The following is an 11,894-nucleotide window of genomic DNA, read 5'->3' as shown; positions in this document are numbered from 1 at the left end:
AGCAGGTGAGACGTATGATGCGGTGACGTGTATGTGTCAGTGTGAGCGCAGAGGCTGACGACGACCATGTCTTCTTCTTCTTGCAGTGGTTAAACTTCGCCATGATCTGAGCCGCAGCCTCAGTGGTTACTGCAGCACGCCTTCTTCGCCGTTTACTGGCCGCCTCACTTCCTGTCACCGCTCCTGTTTTATATGCATGGTTTAGTTTCTACACTAACTTACTGACATGTAAAGTCAATAAATTCTCCAAACCTGGAAACTGTGTTCGTGTTTTACTAATGATCAACCTGTAACTGGCCACGCCCCCGTGTGTCGGTGCTTCACAGTGAAAATGGTGAAGCTGCTCTTGAACAGACGCCTGCCGTGAACATTTCATTTTGTGCGGTGTTTCCTGAGGCTGACGCAGGCCGGAGCTCAGTTTCATTTCATAATTAGATCAGCAGCTGTGAGAGGTCAACATCTGGCCGCAGGTGACTCGGCTCCTCCTCACACTCACAGATCGAGCAGGTGACCCGCTCCACAACAAAAACATCCGAGTCAGAAAGTGTCTGAGCTCATCATAGGTCAAAGTCTACGTCATTACGAGAGGCAGCAGGTGGAGTGTCTGGACCAATATTTGAGCTCCCTGATGATGTCACAGTGACGGTCTGAAACATGAAAACAGATACAAGCTTTGGTGCACAGGTGTCACAAAAACAGCAAAGCTTAACAGACTGACGTCCCGAGGCGCCCAGCAAGTGCTCCACAGCACGGCCTCCATGAAGCAGCACATACTGCAGCCTGATTGGCTGCTAAAAGCAGTGATCGATTAGTGATTGGTGATCTTCTCAGATCCTTGTGTTCTTCCTGCAGGGTCACATGTATGTGACATCATCACTGCAGATCAATAATTCAGAGAAGCATCAGCCTAGTGCAAACACAGCCACTTCCTGTTAGAATGACTGATCACGTGACACGCGCGCGCGCACACACGCACACGGCGATGTAGCCCCGCCCCTCCCGCCGGGCGGGGCGCGGTGCTGCAGCTCAGCATCTTCAGCAGCATCCAGGACCCGGTGCAGACCACATCCCGGAGCAGGACACAGAGGAGCTCCACACGGGTGCAGGTGAGCCTGGAGCTGGGACCGAACCGGGCTGAGCCGATCCCTGTCGGTCCCAATGTTTTTTCCGTTTCCGGTTTGATCAGCTGATTTCTCCGTTTTTGCGCTGATTCAAGAAAACTGATTACATCATTGCGTCGCTGGACCAATCAGAAGCCCCAAAGCTGCGTGTAGATTCAGACAGAAACAAGAACAAAATCAGCTGTTTACCGTTAATGACGTCACGGCTCCTGTCACGAACGGCAGAAATATTATGACGCGATCACAATTAACGGGGTTGATGCAGAAAGTCCTCAGCCCAAAGGCATGACGGGAAAACGTGTTCCTCAGCTGAGTTGAGACAAACCATCCGGTCCTCTGATCGATCAGCTGTGATGAGTCCGCAACTCTTTGAACTCACAGAGCTCACACAGGTGTGTCCTCACCTGTGTGAGCTGTGTCGTCCTTACATGATTTTTGTGGTGTTCTATCACAGCGTACTGATTGATTGGTTGATTTTTGTCTGAAACAAGAGCAGGTGTGCTGATGGTCCTGCCTGAGGGCTCCTGCTGTGAAGCTTCAGTTCAGTCGAGTCAGTTTCATATGTTTTATTTATACGTGATCAGTCGCCTCTAAGTACTTTGTACTGTAAGATAAAGACAATAATACAGAGAAAAAAACCCAACAGTCATATGAGCAGCACTTTGGCGACAGTGGGAAGGAAAAACTCCCTTTTAACAGGAAGAAACCTCCAGCAGAACCAGGCTCAGGGAGGGGCGGGGCCATCTTCAAACTGTAGGAGAGGGAAACAGAAGTGTTTACATGATGAAGGTCACCTGGGGTTTGTTTACAGGGTCAGTAGAAAAATTCAGCATCAGTTTTACTTCCTATCAGCCGTGAGCCTGCCAGACAGACTCCGGTACAAACCTGCTTTCCTCTGCTCTGATTGGCTGCTCAAAGTTCTGATGTGTTCTGGCTCAGGATGTTTACAGGCGTGTCTGAGCGGATCCAGATGGACCGGGCCCGAGCTGCGGGTCTGGGTTCGGTCCAGCAGGCCGTGCGCTACCTGAACCAGGATTTCGAGGCCCTGAGGCAGGACTGCCTGCAGAACAGGACCCTGTTTGAGGACCCGATGTTCCCCGCAGAACCCGGCTCGCTCGGCTTCAAGGAGCTCGCCCCGTTCACGGCCAAAACCAGAGGAGTGGAGTGGAAGAGGCCGACGGTGAGCCTCCACACCCACACACACACACACACACACACACACACACACACTCACACTCACACTCACTCACACTCACTCACACTCACACACACCCACACACACACACACACACACACTCTCATACCTGCATCTGATTGGCTGTTCCAGGAACTGACACGAAACCCTCAGTTCATTGTGGGCGGAGCCACCAGGACCGACATCTGTCAGGGCGCTCTGGGTAAGTCATGTGACCTCTCACAGGTTATCTGTCCAGGTTTAACATACTGCTACTTATCTGGCGGTTATTAAGAAGTTGTCAGAGAAGCTTTCCGACAGTCATGGAGGCAGTTATCAGGTAGTTATTGGTGCAATAATTGGTGCAGTTATCGAGCGGTTATATGCAGCTGTGACTGAATGAACTTTAGTATCAGCGCTGGAATAAAAACTCCGCATCAAACCCAAAATCAGCTGCTGACTCTGTCCTGACCCGCCAGCTCAGATTAGCACTTTTTGTTTGCTTTGACGCCGTCACAGAGACGCTTCTATGCAAACATCCTTATTTTCATTGTCAGAGCTCCCAGTTTGCACTGGAACAGGCTCAACCGGTCTGGTATGCAGTGTGAGTCGGCGGTTGGAACTTTCCAGTAAATCAGGTGTGTGATTCTTAGAACCACACACAGAAACCTGCACTTCCTGTTCCTCCAGTACCTTCTCCTGAACTCCAGGAAACTGTTTAGCACCGCAGAACCTTGTGGGCCTCTTGTTTAGGTGGTTCTCGATGCTGGTTGGTTAACCACACTGACCTGTGCATGTGTGGTTTGTTGTTCATTAACAAGCCAGTCATCCTGAAACTGTGTTTCTGCTTTGAACAAACGTTATTCAGCACATGCAGCACTTCGGCAGTCATGTGATTCAGGCTCCGCCTCTTTCATGTAAACGTGCTGGTGGTTCGATCAATGAACTCCAGGCTGATTGATCCAGCTGATCATATACATACATACAGTTAAGAGTTGTGTTACACTCCTCTGTCTCTTCGGTCAGCTGAGGCCATCATAACTCTGCATCTGTGAAAACAGGAAGTAAACCAGGTCCTCACAAACAGGCAACACCAGCATGTGTGTATGAGTCAACAGACTGGACTCTGTGTGTCTCTCACACACAGGACTCCACCCAGCTGACTCACTGTGTGTGTGTGTGTGTGTGTTGAACTGGACAGGAATGATCGGTATGAACCCTCCACCCCTGGCCGCTGGTGGGAGGAGCTCAGGCTTATTTTCGATGCTTTGGCTCCGCCTGCTGGAGGCAGAGAAGCACTTTATAATAACAGGGGACTCAGACTGAGTGACAACTAAACAGTAATAATGGATCAATAACAAAAACAATCAGCATTAACGTTCCACTGCGCTGCTTATTGATCCCTAAAAGCAACTCACAGAGATAAACAGGAAGTGGACAAAATACCAGAAACACTTGCAGGGCTACGAGCCTGGCTCTGGCGATCCTCAGTCTTTACTTCAGTTTTGAGTTTGTTTACTTCCTGTCATGTGACCACTGCTTACCAGCTGTAACTCGTCCCTGTGTGGATCCATTTTGGTTCAGTTCTAATGTTTTTGTCTAAAGTCAAAACTTTTGGCAATTCCAGCTCCGCGCGAATTTATTTATTTCAGAATTCCCCATGTTTTTAGTTTTAGTTACCATGGTTACCCTGCTCCACTAATGCCGGGGCAGCAGCGGTTAACAGGCCGTCTTCATCACTCAACAACCAGGCGCTCAGCTTCGGTCTCACCTGCCTCTAGTGTGTGTGTGTGTGTGTGTGTGTGTGTGTGTGTGTGTGTGTGTGTGTGTGTGTGTGTGTGTGTGTGTGTCACTTCTCTGTTCTGATCGTGTCCACCAGCAGAACACCTAAAAGCTCTGATTTAAGCCAGACAAACATCCTGAAACACGCCGCATTCAAACATAACGTGAATGTCAACGATGATTCCGATTCAATGGACTGAAGCTAAGAATCACTCTTACTGATCTCTGAGGTCGGGGTCGATCATCCAGTCAGACCTTCCTGAAACACAGGCAGGTGTGCCTCCTGTGGTCTGCTCTGAGGTGTCTTTCTCTCGCTCGTTGTGGACTCGCTCAGGCCCAGTCTCCATCCAAGCCTTGAAAAAATAAGATGAGCGAAGGGGTTGTTTATTTGGTTTAACCCTTAACCTTTTAATTAAGAGCTTAAAATATTGTCTAAGCTTCACCTGTTTCCAGGTGTAAACCAGGTGAACACGAAGAATGTGATGAACATATTTCCTGAAGTAGAGTTTGATGTTACGGGATGTACTTGAAAGCAGCACTCTGACCTGTATTGATCTGTGAACACTGGACGCCCGTCCATTAGCCGGAACCATTAGCAGCTTAATGTACTGTTAGGATTTAGCTTAGCATTAGAGTCCCGAGAGACCGTCAGAAGAATGTCGACAAACACTTCCCAAACTCATCATCATCATCATCGTCGTCCAGAGTCATGCTGATCTGATGTGAGCTCAGCGCTCCCAGCAGCTCTTTACCTGAATATGGTGATGTAACCACAGACCGCCTGCAGAGGGCGCTGCCTCTCCATTCAGGTTTGTCCAATCAGATCAGATGAAAAAGAATAAGCAGAGGCTGCAGCTTCACTTCATTCAGGCTGAAGTAACTTGTAAAAGAGGCTCAGGTGTGCACCTGTCTCACCTGTGCGTGCTCCTGCAGGTGACTGCTGGCTGCTGGCTGCGATTGGCTCGCTGACGCTGAACGAGCAGCTGCTGCATCGCGTTGTTCCTCACGGTCAGAGCTTCAGCCACCAATACGCCGGCATCTTCCACTTCCAGGTGAGACTTTCTGCACCGAGGCCACGCTCATTCACCTGTAAAACGTGCTTTGTGGACATGGTTTGAGTGCGGCTGGTGGTTGATGCTGGATGAGGACACACCTGTCACAGGTGACTGATTCTCCTTCTTGCTCTGCAGTTCTGGCAGTTTGGGCAGTGGGTGGACGTGGTGATCGACGACCGGCTGCCAGTCAAAGATGGCGAGCTGCTGTTCGTCCACTCGGCTGAAGGCACTGAGTTCTGGAGCGCTCTGCTGGAGAAGGCCTACGCCAAGTAAGACCCGCCCACCTACAAACAGGTGTTCATGTTTGTAGGTGTTTGTTTGTGGTTTCAGGTGCCGATCTCCAGCCTCGCCGGTTTCAACGCGATCCAGCACGGCATCTGCGGGTGAACTTTGTGTTTACTGCGTGTCTCTTGTTGTTTCTCAGGTTGAACGGGTCATACGAGGCGCTGTCCGGCGGCAGCACCACTGAGGGCTTCGAGGACTTTACGGGAGGCGTGTCAGAGATGTACGAGCTGAAGAAGGCACCCAAAGATCTTCATCGCATCATCAGTAAAGCGCTAGAAAGAGGCTCGCTGCTCGGCTGCTCCATCGACGTCAGTTACGTCTCCTTGGAGTCAAACACACAAAATGTCCCGCAGACTTTCAGCAAATCAGTGCAGGCGCTTGTTTCTGTTTCAGGAAGTGATGTCACAGGTTTTTCAGGTGTAATTATATGTGATGATGTGAAAACGGAGCGTTTGTCCACACTGATCAAACGAACTTCTGTCTTCAGATCACCAACAGCCTCGACATGGAGGCGGTCACCTTTAAGAAGCTTGTCAAAGGCCACGCCTACTCTGTGACAGGCCTCAGACAGGTGAGCTCAGCTGCGAGGTAAAAGTAACAAACTGTTACCTGAGAGTCATGTCAGCTCACCTCCCTACGTTTGAATAACACCAGAGTGTGATTTTTCACCACGTCACTGTTTAAGGAACAAACTGTGAAACGTTGGCTGTAATAACAAGGATCCAAATTAAAGTCATGCAAAATGAATATTTAATTTATTTCTTTCATTTGTCAGAAGGTTCAGTAACACGTGACTGGCTTCATGGTCAGAATCAGAATGACTTTATTTATCCTCAGGGGGCAGTTAGGATGGTTTGGGCGTTTTGGAGTTCAAGGACTAAATGTGTTGGTGGATTTCCAAAAAAAGCTCAAATCAATCCAAAGTGTGTTTGAGTCGATCTCTTCAGCAGCAGACGGCTCCAGATCACGAAATGATTGTAGGCCGGTCGCTTTGACAGCTCTAGGGATGAAATCCTGTGAAAAGTAGGAAGTAGATTCTGCAGCTTGTTGCAGGGCGTTGATGTGGTCGCTCTATTACGTTTCCTGGATGGGGCCAAAGCTCACGCTCGGCTCCTTTTTACTGACTTTTCTTCAGTTTTTATACAATCAGCCACATCTCGCAGCTGATCGACTTCCAGTTTAAACTGGATTTTAATCTTGTTGGTTGGATTTTAGATGTTTTAACTAACAAAGCTCAGTGTGTCAGCTGGTTCTTTACTATATTACACACTAATGGCTGTTGTAGTACACAGGCTAACAGGCATTTCATTCATTTTTGGGCTCTATCTGATAGATACAGTGAAGAGTGACAGAAAGCAGAGAGAGGGCAAAGGACCACGGGTCGGATTCGAACCCGGGCCGGTTGCCCACTCATCCCAGCGAGCCAAACCGGCGCCCAAAATGATGACCCTTTTTTATAAAGTTTTATTGAATCAGTTTTAGACCAAGAGACATCGAGTGTCCTTCATGCCTGCTGCCTGCTGCACTTTGCAAATCAGTTTCCCATTGGGGACAATAAAGTTAGCATTGACCATTGTTTCTCAGGTGAACCGCTCAGTTTTAGATTTCCTCATTTGATCTCAGGTGTTTGTCCTCCTGTAGGTGGAGTACCGGCGCCAGCGCGAGCTGCTGATCCGGATCAGGAACCCCTGGGGTCAGGTGGAGTGGACCGGAGCATGGAGCGATAAGTGAGTGCTGCAGCTTGTCAGACTCTAAGTGGGAGGAGGAGAGCACGGAGAGTTTAACGTTTGTTGGTGTTTCAGCTCCTCGGAGTGGAACGCCATCGACTCGGCCGAGAAGGACGAGATGCTGTGTAAGATGGAGGACGGGGAGTTCTGGTATGTTTGCTCTGTGATGATGACTGTGGTGTCTTTAAAGGACGAAGATGTTCAAACGACTGTCGCTGTGCAGGATGTCATTCCAGGAGTTCCTGCGTCAGTTCTCCCGGCTGGAGATCTGCAATCTGACTCCAGACGCTCTGAGCCAGGACTCCACCAGCTTCTGGAACACCGCCACGTACGAGGGCAGCTGGAGGAGAGGGAGCACCGCCGGGGGCTGCAGGAACCACCCGAGTGAGGACGGAGGGGCAGATACACCTCTTTTATACAAACATGGTGCCGTGCTCAAACTAGAACCAGTTCGACGCACGCCCACCAAGTCAGGACCTCTGATGTCAGTGACTGTGGGAGGGGCTACCAGTGATTGGCAGACCCAGCCAGACAACCTGTAATCCTGTATCATAGTTGGTTCTCAAAGCTGAGGAAATGCAGACTGGTTCTCCGAGGCTCGGCACCACGTTGGTGAAAAAGAGGTCTGAGTATGTCGCAGGGATTGTCTTTCTTGTGTGTGACGGGGGTGTGAAGAGTCTATGTAACATGTGAGCATGCGTGTAGGCGCAGCACCTGACGGCAGAGCAGAATGAAGAAGGTTTTGGAGTTGATAGAGACGGTCTAACGGGCTGCAGCCTTTGCAGTGTGTATTAAAAGGAGCAGTACCCTCATTGATCATGGCTCGAGTTGGGAGTTCGCCTTGTAATCAGAAGGTTGCCGGTTCGAGCCCCGGCTTGGACAGTCTCGGTCGTTGTGTCCTTGGGCAAGGCACTTCACCCGTTGCCTACTGGTGGTGGTCAGAGGGCCCGGTGGCGCCAGTGTCCGGCAGCCTCGCCTCTGTCAGTGCGCCCCAGGGTGGCTGTGGCTACAATGTAGCTGCCATCACCAGTGTGTGGATGTGTGTGTGAACGGGTGGATGACTGGGTGTGTAAAGCGCTTTGGGGTCCTTAGGGACTCGTAAAGCGCTATACAAGTACAGGCCATTTACCATTGAAGCCTCGTCTCTTCAGTATTCCTGGTGTCTCAGATAATTTCTGCCTGCCTCACTACTCTGCGAAAAGTGAAGGGGGTTGACCCCAAAGGAGGACATCTACCCCTCTCGTCCCAGTCTCCGGACCATGGTCCGATGGCGAGGAAACGTTAACAATTAGTTAGTGCAGGTGAGCCCAGGTGGCTCTGACTGTTGGCGTACCTTCAGGGTGGTGTGTTAGTGAGCGGGCCTGGACCCGACACAGTTTAAGTCAGTCCATCAGATTTTTACTGAGTCCCCAATCAGCATGAAAGTTTTTGTGCATCTTTATAATCTGGATTTTAGAGTTTCTCAAACCAACAGCGCTGCTCGGCGTGTTGATCACTGATAAGCAGATGCTACATGATGATCTTCAGGGGCTCAGCCGAACTTCTGTCCTGATCTAAGCGTCTAAAGAGAGAAGCGGAGGACCCAGCGTAGAGCCCGCGCTACACCTGACACCTGTGTGCGCCTTGGTTATAACTACATACTCGTGATGCTCTCCTGCAGACACCTTCTGGATCAACCCTCAGTATAAAATTTCCCTGCTAGAGGAGGACGATGACCCCGAAGATGAAGAAGCCGCCTGCAGCTTCTTGGTGGCGCTGATGCAAAAAGACCGCCGCCGCTACCGCCGCCAAGGCCAGGACATGCACACCATTGGCTTTGCCATCTATGAGGTCAGAGGTCAGAAAGGTGATGTTGTTATCACGCTGTATTTCTGCTGTTGGTGACGTTTCCTCTGTTCTCGTTCACAGATTCCTCAACAGGTGAGTCGCTCTGGTCCGTTTCACTTTTCCGTTTTTGTTTTAACTCGCTAACGGTGGCGGCGTTGGTCTGTCCCCCAGCACCGAGGCTGTCCCAGCGTTCACATGAAGAAGGACTTCTTCCTGCGTCAGTCCTCTTGCGCTCGCTCAGAGACCTTCATCAACCTGCGAGAGGTGAGCGGCAGGTTCCGCCTGCCGCCCGGCGAGTACCTGATTGTCCCGTCGACCTTTGAACCCTCGAAGGAGGCGGACTTTGTCCTGCGGGTATTCACAGAGAAGCAGTCTGAGAGCCAGTGAGTTCACCATGATCTATCTAGACACCTTTACTTATCAAAATAAAAGACCTCTCAGTGACAGTCTGTGACTCTGCAGGGAGATGGACGACGGCGTGGTGGCGAACTTTGATGAAGAGGTAAACAAACCAAACTGGCTGCTTTATGACTTTGTGTCTTTGGCCTTTGACCTTCCTGCTCTTCTCTGCAGGAGGAAGTGTCAGAGAGCGACATCGACGACTCCTTCAGGTCCATGTTCGCTCAGCTGTCTGGAGACGTGAGTTCATGAATTAAAACGTTCTTGGACTGAACGTGCAGAAACAGCGAGGACGTTCACTTCCTGTTTCCTCCCTGTAGGACATGGAGATCTCAGTGCGGGAGCTCAGGACCATCCTCAACAGAGTCGTGTCCAAACGTGAGTCTTCCTCAATCAGATGGAGGCTTCTGATTGGTCAGAGAGGTTGGCTCTGATGTGGTTGTGATCTGGTCTGGTTTGCAGACAGAGACCTGCAGACTGACGGCTTCAGCACGGAGTCCTGCAGAGCCATGGTCAGCCTCATGGACGTATCCTCGCCGCTCAGCACGTTGGACAGGTAAAGTTTGATGACTGATGTCTGAAATAAGACGTGTTGGCCTTGACTCGATCTCAGAAAGATGGCAGCGCTCGCCTCGGGCTGCTGGAGTTTCAGATCCTCTGGAACAAGATCAGGAAGTGGCTGGTGAGTGTGAACACCTGAAGCTCACAGGTGAAAGATATCGAGTTCATTTCAAACATAAAAACTTTATCTGTCATGAGACGGAGCACCGAGTCGCGTGTCCCTTCGATCGCTTTCCTCTTTTTCTTCCAGTCTGATTAGTTTAAGAAGTGGCCCCAAGTCTGAGCGATTGATTATCGGTGCTGGTCCATCAGGTCCTGGTTTTGTGGGTTTTAAATGTTTGGGTAACAAAATCTTCAATCCGATTGCTGATCGATCTGATCGATCCGATCGATCCGATCGAGTCCTGCGATGACGAGTTTGGTTTCATGTTTTCAGGGAATCTTCAGAGAGTTCGATCTGGATAAATCTGGCTGCATGAATTCCTATGAGATGCGTCTGGCGCTGGAAAATGGCGGTAACTGAGTATTGCATTGTTACTGAGCGTGCTCTGTTGCATTAAACTGACCTGAGATCTGTCGCGTCCGCAGGCTTCAAACTGAACAACAAGCTGCATCAGATGCTGGTGGCTCGATACGCCGACAACGAGATCATCGACTTTGACAACTTCACCTGCTGCCTCGTCAAACTGGAGGCCATGTTCCGTAGGTTGATCATGTGACCGCGAGAACATGCACAATAAACCTTTTAACATTTTATTTGTCCTGAGCTGCTCCGTGTGTGTTTGTCAGGAACCTTCCAGCACCTGGACACAGACGGGACGGGCACCGTGGAGATGAACCTCATCGAGGTAAACCGTCTCTGAGCTCCACAAACACTGAGCTTAGACGCGCTCGAGTATCAGACCCATGTTAGTTTCATATGAGCGGAAGCAGGTCTTTGATATGTTGCCTGTAAGCATCAGTGTCCGTCAGGCCTGTGATGAGAATCATGTTTTGCATCATTTTTCTGTGTAAATACTGTTTTCGTATTTATGGACCTGTTGTTCCATACGTGGAGTATCTTCCATCTTCAGCGTACAGTCTATGTTTGTGGATCATTTTACAGGAAACGTTAGGGTCGCCTCCGGCTCTGTTTGGGAACCAGGAGGCGCAGAAAGGTGTTTAAGTGCCCCTCCTGCCTCCAGTCTACATTTTATTTGTTTTTATAATAACAAATTTATTCTGCTGCGTAAACCAGATTACTGTGGACCGATCTTTTCATTGCTTGAGGAGCCGTGCATAAAGGATGCTTTGACTCAGTCAGATCTCTTGTAAGCCGATGATTTACGGTTCACGATTTGTCTGAGCCTCTGTGCCAGAGCGTAATTCTCACTCGCTCACATTAAAGCACAAACCTTTGAAAAATGACCCCCGCCTCCTTCCTGCGAGTCACGAGGATTTAGGACATGAATATGAATATAAATGTGATTATTACACAAAAATAAAAGTAAATAATCTGTCACATCAAACTTTAATCTCACAGACTGTCAATGTGTCTTCTCTCCTCAGTGGCTCTGTATGAGCATGTGCGGCTGAGTCACCTGAGCGTCAGAGCGCCTCCTCCAGGAAGAACCAGTCCATCACAGCTCTACTGCACTGAACTACACTGCAGTACTACTACTATACTACTGCAGTACTGCTACAGTAAAGCATGCAGCAGAAAGATATTAATCAGAGTACTCTGCAGCCTTATTCATATCCTGCATGATCACACACACAGGTATTGTAGCACACCTGTGCAGGTAGTAGTTTCTATAATCACGGGTCTTCCAGCTGTTGAATGGATGCTGGGAGAAAAATAAAGTAATTGATCAGCATCGTTGTGTCTGTTTCTCTGAGCTTCGCCTCGTTTCCTGTGTGAGGAGCTGCTGATGCTGCTCTTCCCCGACCTGAAGCTTTATCAGCTGACCTTTAACCTGCCATC

General features: G+C 49.6%; 2 protein-coding genes across 3 annotated transcripts in view; both read left to right on the top strand.

Moving 5' to 3' along the window:
* Positions 1 to 259, top strand: part of LOC146668957 (calpain-2 catalytic subunit-like) — a 13,930-nt gene extending 13,671 nt beyond the window's left edge. For both annotated transcript variants that reach the window (XM_085408283.1, XM_085408284.1), the window contains 2 exons: positions 1 to 5; positions 87 to 259. The exon at positions 1 to 5 is cut by the window's left edge and continues 54 nt beyond it. In XM_085408283.1, coding sequence (XP_085264409.1) covers positions 1 to 5; positions 87 to 110 — 29 coding nt within the window. In that variant the 3' untranslated portion in view covers positions 111 to 259. The remainder of the gene's footprint in view (positions 6 to 86) is intronic.
* Positions 260 to 395: 136 nt separating this feature from the next.
* Positions 396 to 11,809, top strand: LOC146668956 (calpain-1 catalytic subunit-like). Its single transcript, XM_085408282.1, has 22 exons — positions 396 to 1,106; positions 2,061 to 2,301; positions 2,449 to 2,518; positions 5,011 to 5,129; positions 5,268 to 5,401; positions 5,557 to 5,725; positions 5,905 to 5,988; positions 7,059 to 7,144; positions 7,220 to 7,294; positions 7,368 to 7,528; positions 8,805 to 8,974; positions 9,053 to 9,064; positions 9,143 to 9,354; positions 9,434 to 9,473; positions 9,545 to 9,610; positions 9,691 to 9,748; positions 9,833 to 9,897; positions 9,984 to 10,052; positions 10,368 to 10,446; positions 10,520 to 10,633; positions 10,721 to 10,779; positions 11,480 to 11,809. Exons 2-22 carry the CDS (start codon positions 2,062 to 2,064, stop codon positions 11,504 to 11,506), a joined length of 2,109 nt encoding a protein of 702 aa, XP_085264408.1. The 5' UTR covers positions 396 to 1,106; position 2,061; the 3' UTR covers positions 11,507 to 11,809.
* Positions 11,810 to 11,894: the final 85 nt, after the last annotated feature.

This window comes from Rhamphochromis longiceps, linkage group LG6 (assembly GCF_057381845.1).
Source record: "Rhamphochromis longiceps isolate RC_006_pf linkage group LG6, R_longiceps_female_GT1.1, whole genome shotgun sequence".
NCBI classification, from domain to species: Eukaryota; Metazoa; Chordata; class Actinopteri; order Cichliformes; family Cichlidae; genus Rhamphochromis; species Rhamphochromis longiceps.
The sequence above is the reverse complement of the archived record's forward strand: the minus strand, read 5'-3'. Positions and strand labels throughout refer to the sequence as shown.

Excerpts from the sequence above, each read along its gene's own strand:
- LOC146668956 (XM_085408282.1), top strand. The coding sequence starts at position 2,062 with ATGTTTACAGGCGTGTCTGAGCGGATCCAGATGGACCGGGCCCGAGCT. Across the intron at positions 5,989-7,058 it reads CTGTGACAGGCCTCAGACAG|GTGGAGTACCGGCGCCAGCG; the intron begins GTGAGCTCAGCT and ends GTCCTCCTGTAG. Across the intron at positions 9,474-9,544 it reads TGGCGAACTTTGATGAAGAG|GAGGAAGTGTCAGAGAGCGA; the intron begins GTAAACAAACCA and ends TCTTCTCTGCAG.